Genomic DNA, 7,956 nt, shown 5'->3' with positions numbered 1-7,956 from the left:
CCTCGACGGGTGTATCGGCATGGCCGTCAAAGCCTGTGTATTTAAAAGAGGACGTCAGCATTGGTTTTCACCTAAATACAAAATCACTTCCACACTCACCCTTCAGTCTCAAAAACGGATTGAACAAACGGTCGCCATATCTGCCATTCAACTCTTCACACAATTTTTCAACCTCGCCGGGCGGTAGCGAGTCGTGGGCCACGTTCACCGTTTTGCCAAAATGCTCATTAAGCGTGTCTTTCACTCCGAATTCGCGGATCAAAGCTTCAACACGTGATTTCTGGTTTCGCTTCTGTGAGGTCTCCCAGATATACTTCGTCTTTTGTCGAGTGAGATCCCAATCGCGCCCTGGGAGCAAGCACTACAACGATATGTCAGCTTTGTATACATCCAAGGTTCAATTTGGATCACCTACCTTGTTACCGTGATCGTCGAGCCCCAAAAACGTCCTCACAAATCCGTTAGTCTCTTTGTCAGCCATTTTCGAAGCTGACAAGCTACACATGCGACACGGTGTCAACGTGTTGGCGGGGTTGAGTGTATTCGTGACCTCGGCGTGCATCGGTGAATCCCCGAGGTGACACAGTACGACGGGTATAACTAAAGCGTCCTCACCCAGGGTGTGGTCGTATGCGTGGAAGCCGGTTTCTCCGTATTCACTGCAGAATAATATTGGGTGAACCACTTGAATCCACTCGTTGAAACCATTGGAGAATCACTTACTTAACGTCATCGACAATTTGGTCAAACAATTCTAGCGCACTGGCACAGTTTGACGTCGCCAGAAAATGGACGTTAAACTCTTGATTCGATAAAGACGGGGGCAATCCAGCGAGAGTGAAATAAACACACATGTGTTTATTCCACTTCTTGGACACGTTGCCCGAGGTGTCGTCAGAATAGAGGCAGATTGGGATGTGCCTGATAACTCGACCCTGGGCTTTGGCCCTCCAGGGATTCTTCACCGGATGTGAAGGATGCGCCAGCTCATTGAGGTCTGCGGGGAATGGAGATGTGGGTTCCAATTGAATCAGTTGTATGCAATCTGAAGTCATGAAAGGGAGGGACTCACGATACATGTAATCATCGCATAATTCGTGTAGAAATTGCCCGTGGTCCAACTGAATTTTGTCATAGCTTTTCCATATGTCCTGCAACTTGATCGTCACCAAACTGTCGGAATCGAAAGCCGGTTCTTGGGGTATTAATATCTTCAAATGATGTTGCTTCAGAGGATCGGGGATAACCAAAGCCGGGAGGCACCGGGCCATGAGGCAGCCTTCTTGTTGGAAGAGGAATACAGGCACCACGAGCTGCTGTGATCGAAGTTGCACAGGCTCGTAGATGTAGTAGTGACACTCGTTGTAGACAACCATCTGGGTTCGGAGGTGTGTAGGATATTCTTCGCGCCATTTTTTGCATTGTGAAAGTCGGTTTATAGGGCCATCTTTCGTGAGTTCGGGTACAAAAACGAGGTGTGGGCTGACCAAAGGGTTGGCCAACTCCTGAGATCCAAATGTCAGTGTGTTGATACAATTATCGGACCAGAGGATCTTTGAAGTTACCCACATTTTGGAGAATGTTCTTGATATCCAAACCAAACAGCGGATTGCCACAAGGGCTAGTGCGTTCTCGAATCATTAGGCCTAAGTTAATCTTCGTTCGCTTGACCAAAGCCCTGAGTGTACCCCACTCCGGAAGTTTGACAGTCAGGATTCGAAGGATCGACCGAATCCGCTGGTATTGGGTGCGTGAAAGCAGGTTCCGGGTCGATCCGATCATCAGCATCGCGACCACATGCTGCAACAATTGGAAACGTCAGTAAGTACAGAATGGGTTCGAGAGAGACATCAAACTTACCTCGACCTTTTTGAACGGATACCACTCGGCGGCGTCTTGGACCGTAACATCGGCGGTGTCTTCGTCAAGAGCTGCTTCATCCAAGCGTCCTTCGGGATCATCGTAGTCGAAATCGGTGGCCAGAGCTTCGAAAGCAGAACGAAGCTTGTCGAAAGCCATTCCGCCCTCCGAACTGTCCGAGTCTGCACCATTATTGCCCCAGCCTAGATCGAAGGGGTCGGCGTGTTCGAGATCCAGGGCACGGAGCAGTGAGAGAGGTGAGGGAGGTGGTGATGGTGGTTCCGATCTATCAGTTGGAGCCGGATTTAACTCAGAAGGAGTTAACTGAGTCAGATTGTCCCTCGGCGGTGAAGGAGATCGACGTCTGGCTTGTTCGACTTGCTGGCGATAAGCTCGATCAGACGCCTGTTGCGTGGTGAACGTTTGGACAGCGTCCAGGTGGGTCTTGGAAGAGGCGTGAGGGTACAGATTCCTCATGCTATGGCCACCTGGACACACACTGCATCGATATCGGTTAGGTCCGTGGCGTTGAGTGTGTGAGGTCATACCTGCTGGACAAATAGGTCAGTGAAACATGAAGATAGTGAGGTTCAATGATCGATGACTGACATGGTGGGAGAGGTGGCATTTGAGATGTGGTGGACGGGAGGGTTGTCTCGTGTGTCTGAGAAACACTGACTTGTCCGCAAATTCGAAGGGCGTTCGGGACTGGGCTGTCTCTGACGGGGCAGTCCCGGGGCAGGAACTTTTGGTCTGTCGGCGGTCCGCATGGTCGGATGGTCGTGTTCGACAGACGGGCGGTCGACCTCGGCCGTCCGGAGTCCGCCTCGCAAGTACTGGGCCAGGGGCGGGCAACGCTCAGCCTTGATGGCGGTCTTGAGGCCTTTTATGGTCTCGACCATAAAGAGGCGTGTGGCTGGCGACTTTCAGACTCAGGACCCTCCCGTGGTGTAAGTACACCACAGGAGGGTCCTGACGGCCTACAGGCCGTCACACGTGGCCGGCCCAAGGCGGTCTGCTCGCCAGCATTGAAGGGCGGCCTTGGGATGGCCCTCTGAGCTTTCGCTTGCAAGGCGAAAGCTCGCCAGGGCAGCAGGCAGCCTGGTGGGCGCCTCGTACACACTTTCAAACGGCCTTACGCCGGTCGAGGAGAACGAAGACCCGAGGATTCACCGGATTGAAAGCACACCCAACCCGGTGATAGCTACTCGGGTCGTTCAAGCGGGACAAAGCATTTCGCTCGTTCACGCCAAAAGTGGGAAATGGGATTTGCTCAGGCACCAGATGGACACCACGATTTGGCTCAATGCAGGTCAAGTAAACATTTCATTTCAATGACAAAGAGAGGGGGTTTAAGGATGTAACAACGTTTTTATATGGCTTAACTCCATGTTCTTCGTAAACTTCCGTAGCTATTCATAATGCATTGCTTCAATTTTCGTTTCTAATGACCTACGTACTAATTTCGATTCATAATGGAAGTAAAAGGTCGTTGAGAATTTTGTGTGCATCCGCTCCTATACCATGTTGCTTGGGTTAGGAGCACCTTGAGGGTGAGCCGCGTTGTGAGCGACGCGCGCCAAGATGGCCTCCTCCAAAGGTAAATCCAAATTGACCTTTTTTTCTTTGAGATCTTGAAAGTAAGTATTGCCATCAAAGTACCTGCAATCATCATCAAAAATGATTTGATAGAAACTATGATTCAAACGATATTAGCAAGGTGTGATATTACAACATGGACTCCAAGTGTATTTACTTACGCAACCGTGTAAAGTTCATCATTCCTTAAACGCAAAGTGGATAACTGCTTGTCGACACAAGCCCAGATCGATTCGCTCCCTTTGCCGCCTTTGAGGACAATCCGCGCGGCTTCTCGACGCTACCGTTCAGCATCGAACAGAGGCGACATACGTGGATCAGCCAGAAAATATGGCGACGACAAGGATAATGCTTGAGGTGGATCCTTGGTGACTTACCAGATAAGCAATTTGTGCTCGTGTGGGCAGATCAGTGGCAGCCCACACTGCATCAACATGACAGTTGGTACCCACAGTGGCACATCGAACAGAAAGCTACAACGGACATACAGACATCTGATCAGGCTCATATCCGACAACTAAACACAAAATCAAACTGACTCTTTGCATCAGGGACCTGATCGTGGGTACCGCTTGCTCAACCGCCTCGCCAGTCTTGGGATCGTGGATACCTGTCAAGAGCTGTGTAATCACATCAATGATTGGATTAGATTACACACACACATCTTATTAAATGATACTGACCACGATATGGACCTTTTCCCGCGCGTGCTTGCCGCAGTCTTTGATGGCACTATAGTACGTCTTAGTCAACACCCGAACCGCTACGCAACGCTATGGAATTTGACCATTTTCCATAGCGGTGCGCAGCCTGCGCTATGAAGCCGAGCGCTCTGGCTGCGCTATTTAGTCAAAAAACAAACTCTCGTGATGTCGAAGCGGTCCGTACCGCTATAAGTGCGCTTTATAGCGCGCTAGAGCGCTATATCAACCACAAGACTAGCCGCTTTTTTGTCATGTTGTCAATGTCAAATAAATAGAATGACTACTGCTACTATCAATGAGGAAGATTACAACTATGACTATCACAACTATCAATACAATGCCCATCCATTTGGCTGTTTTTGATTTCAACATGCCATTAGTCGATTCTAAATCATTAATTCTTAATTTAAGTCTATTCGATTCTTCATCTCTTTCTTCTTTTTGATTAAGATGAAACCCTCCTTCTTCAAATGAAGGAGGTGATAAAGGTTTTAAAATCATTGGGTTTGGTTGATGAGTAGAAATGAAATGAGTGTAATGAAATGATTCATTATCTGATAACTTAGATGGGCAAACTGTTGAAGTTCTTTTAGAAATCAGTCAATGACAAAAATTCAGTGGATAACTTGATAAACCATTTGAAGATGAAACTCAAAGATTGGTTTGTGGTGATTGATGTGCATTTCTGGCACTTTCTTCAAGTGATTTTGGTGGTCCCAAATATCTGGATGGTGATTGAGTTTCATTGGATGTTCTACTAACTCACTCATTGTAATAAATGCGGAAAAAGATTTGTTAGAGTTGGAAAAAGATTAGATACAATAAATGGAAAGATGATGTAATGAAAAGTTTAGATTCAAGTTGATAGATAAGTGTTTTATGAATATGATCGTTTCAAACTTATTCAAACTATGACTACGAATTGAAATTGATGTGATTGGTTGTTGATGATCATCTTGTTGAATTAGGATTGATCAAAATTGATTGAGTTTAGTTGGTTTTCAATGTAACATTTGTTTTGAAATTGCAATTGGTTCAGTTCAAAGAGATCTGATTGAATGATTCCAAATCCTATCATGAAACATATTACATTTGTCTTTTGATAAAGGATGATGACGATGATGATTCAAGATGCTTCATAAATTTGACTGAGATCGGTTGAAAGTTGAAGCTGGTTGTTGAAGTGGCGGAAATTTGAATCAAATACATACACCTTAAGGCTTATATACCCATTTTGGTTTGCTCCGCTATATAGCGGAATAACACCTCCTGGGCCTGGTTGCGCAGCGATTGCACCGCTATGAGAAAACCCGGCCATGGAGTGCGGTGCGCAGGCTCCGCTATGTATTTCGGAGTCCATGGCGCACGCAAAAACCGCTGCGACATCGCTCCGCAACCGCTATATATGGCGATGCGGTTCGGGTGTTGTCTTAGTGGCCGACGCCTCTTTGACTCCTTGATGAATGGGAGGAAGGTGTTTCGAAGTGAAGGCCACCCCTTCCTTTGCTACTGTACTCTGCCGATTTCAAAGAGTCAGAAACACGTTGTACATTCAGCTTCCAAAGCTTCCAAAGATAGTGCTTACTTTGATGACGTTAAACAAAGAATTCGGCAGGATGCCCTCTTGTCGGTTCTTCACCGCGGTGTACGCGGTCAATTGGGGAGAGATCAGAAGACTTAGGGCCAGTGGATTCATCACATCCTGGTTAAAAGAATAGGGTCAGCGTTCTACCCACCACAGAACAAAATAAAACCGGACATACATAGAGGTGGGCACTAGCAACCCAACCGGTTTCCTCCGAGCTCCCGCGGCTAGCGGGACGCTCGATTGCCGCCGAAGCTGGGGCTTCGGCAAGACCCCGGAGAATCTCGGTAACTGTAGCCATCTGCTCAGTAAGAGTGGTAACTTGCGACCGTAAGTTGGTCACGTCCATCAAGAGGCGTCCTTGAACAATGACTTGAGACAAGCGACAGTTAGTCTCGCCAAAGACCTGGAGGGTGAAAGGTATAACGATTCATCATCATGTTATCACGGTCAAGAAAGGTCATTTGAAATGAGCCCACCTCAGCGTGTTGCATGGCAAAAGCGTGAGTCACAGAATCCAAACCAGCCTGTTTGGACATGGCGTCAAACGTCTTCCGGGTTGCGCTGGGCAGGGGGTTGGCGTACACACCGTCATCGATTTGAGTTTCTAGGTGAGCATTGAACCCATCGTAATCGTTGAGTGGGCCTTGAGGACCCCCTTGCCCGTTGAGCGATTGGAACGAGGAGCGGGAGGTGAAGCGGTTCGGGTTACTTTGGGATGACCTTGCATGTGGTGAGATCGAACGTCCGTCTTGCCCTCTGGTGCCACTCAAGAACCGCGCGTCCCCGGGGTCAGTCATTCCAGGGCCCACCTGACTTAAAGACCGACGGGAACTGTGGTTGTCGTGTTGACCTCGAGCCGGTTCCTCAAATCCAGAAGCTGTTGAAGTTGGGATGAGCAGTGATGACCGAGGGTGGGGTTTTCACAAACACACACCTATGACATTCCTCAGCTGAGCGTGATTGTTCATACCAAAGAGTGAAATACCACTGGAAGTCATTCCGTCACCTTGACCTGGAGTTCCTCCAAAAGGTGTCTCAAAGAAGTTGTCTACAAACGGTTACGGTGTAACCGAAATTAAAATGAGGGGGCGATGAGATATATTGGACGAAGCATGAGGGAAGTAAATATCACGAACTGAGGGATTGATTGGTTTGCATCTTTTGTATGATAGCCGTTCTAACGCAAGCAGAGGTAGAAAATTAGCAAATCTAATGGGACTGAAGATGAAGAAAAAAATCGTGGATGTTGGAAAGCTGACCACGAGAAGTTTTGCTGACCAATGTTTGGATGAAGGAAAGAATTTTGGCGCTATACGTATGACAAACGCGTCTGTCATGGTTGGGTCGCGCCATTCTGAAACAGACCTAACACCTTGCAAAAGTTGTCATGGCGTTAGGGCTGTTTCAGATTTCCTGGGGTGATTTTTCTTTCGGATTTGTTTACCAAGAAACCTTCCCAAGAGTCTGCTGCGTCGCGTCGTGACATTGATGCAAAATGCCCCCCAAATGTCGAATACCTCCAAGGAGGCCATCGGGTTATGATCCCGCCTCCTCACTGATCAAACATCACAACGAGGTCAGCGACTCTATCCGAGAAGGTTATGCAAAGTAAGTTTTTTTGGTCTGACCACCCTCCTTGGATTGCCTTTGTTCATCGTGAATGCATCCATGTCGCGTCTTATAGGGGTAAACGACGCGCTTCCGAAGAGCCTGCCATCGACGAGCTCGCTGACCGAGCGACCCCAGAACTTGGCGAGCTAGAATCGAATGAGAATCTCAACATCGTTAAGATTGAGGTGGAAGAGGACAGTTCGAGTATCGCGCCTACTTCTGGTACTTTGGGTACGTAACTTTTCGTCAGCAGACATCATATCGGCTTACACTGATTTGGAATTGCCGTGTATAGAATATATTTTCCCAGTCCAAGTTAGTCCGCATAACATCGATTACTGGACTTTGCAAAACCTCATTCGCAGGGCCTCCATGTACAACTATCTGGAGTTTGCGGGTTTGGATGAGGATCAGATCCAGTTGGTCATACCCATTTTGCGAGAAAAGCAAGTCACCAATTGGGATTTGTTCTTGTTTCGAGATTATATCAATGGAGCTCGTTTGGAGGGTTGGGGGATACCGTATGGAATTTGTGTCCGCATAGTGGTCCATGCCAATTTGTTCTATCGTCATCTGCTTATTAGACACCCATGA

At 47.7% G+C, this 7,956-nt stretch overlaps 3 protein-coding genes across 3 annotated transcripts; 1 reads left to right on the top strand and 2 right to left on the bottom strand.

The window, feature by feature from the left end:
* Window positions 1–3,377: 3,377 nt before the first annotated feature.
* On the bottom strand, window positions 3,378–4,123 carry MELLADRAFT_68403 (uncharacterized protein; the record flags this gene model as incomplete). The annotated part of the gene is made up of 5 exons (XM_007416926.1): window positions 3,378–3,522; window positions 3,621–3,739; window positions 3,837–3,932; window positions 3,999–4,079; window positions 4,118–4,123. The coding sequence occupies 5 exons, from the start codon at window positions 4,121–4,123 to the stop codon at window positions 3,378–3,380; spliced, it is 447 nt and encodes a 148-aa protein (XP_007416988.1).
* A 1,592-nt stretch (window positions 4,124–5,715) lies between these two features.
* MELLADRAFT_94155 (uncharacterized protein) lies at window positions 5,716–6,909 on the bottom strand (the record flags this gene model as incomplete). Its single annotated transcript, XM_007416949.1, has 5 exons — window positions 5,716–5,865; window positions 5,927–6,154; window positions 6,228–6,628; window positions 6,686–6,799; window positions 6,888–6,909. 5 exons carry the CDS (start codon window positions 6,907–6,909, stop codon window positions 5,716–5,718), a joined length of 915 nt encoding a protein of 304 aa, XP_007417011.1.
* A 337-nt stretch (window positions 6,910–7,246) lies between these two features.
* Window positions 7,247–7,956, top strand: MELLADRAFT_112500 (uncharacterized protein; the record flags this gene model as incomplete). Its single annotated transcript, XM_007416968.1, has 3 exons — window positions 7,247–7,359; window positions 7,436–7,593; window positions 7,658–7,956. 3 exons carry the CDS (start codon window positions 7,247–7,249, stop codon window positions 7,954–7,956), a joined length of 570 nt encoding a protein of 189 aa, XP_007417030.1.

The sequence above is a fragment of the Melampsora larici-populina genome, assembly GCF_000204055.1.
Source record: "Melampsora larici-populina 98AG31 unplaced genomic scaffold MELLAscaffold_66, whole genome shotgun sequence".
Taxonomy (NCBI): Eukaryota; Fungi; Basidiomycota; class Pucciniomycetes; order Pucciniales; family Melampsoraceae; genus Melampsora; species Melampsora laricis-populina.
Note: the sequence above shows the minus strand (reverse complement) of the source record. Positions and strands in the feature narration are given on the sequence as shown.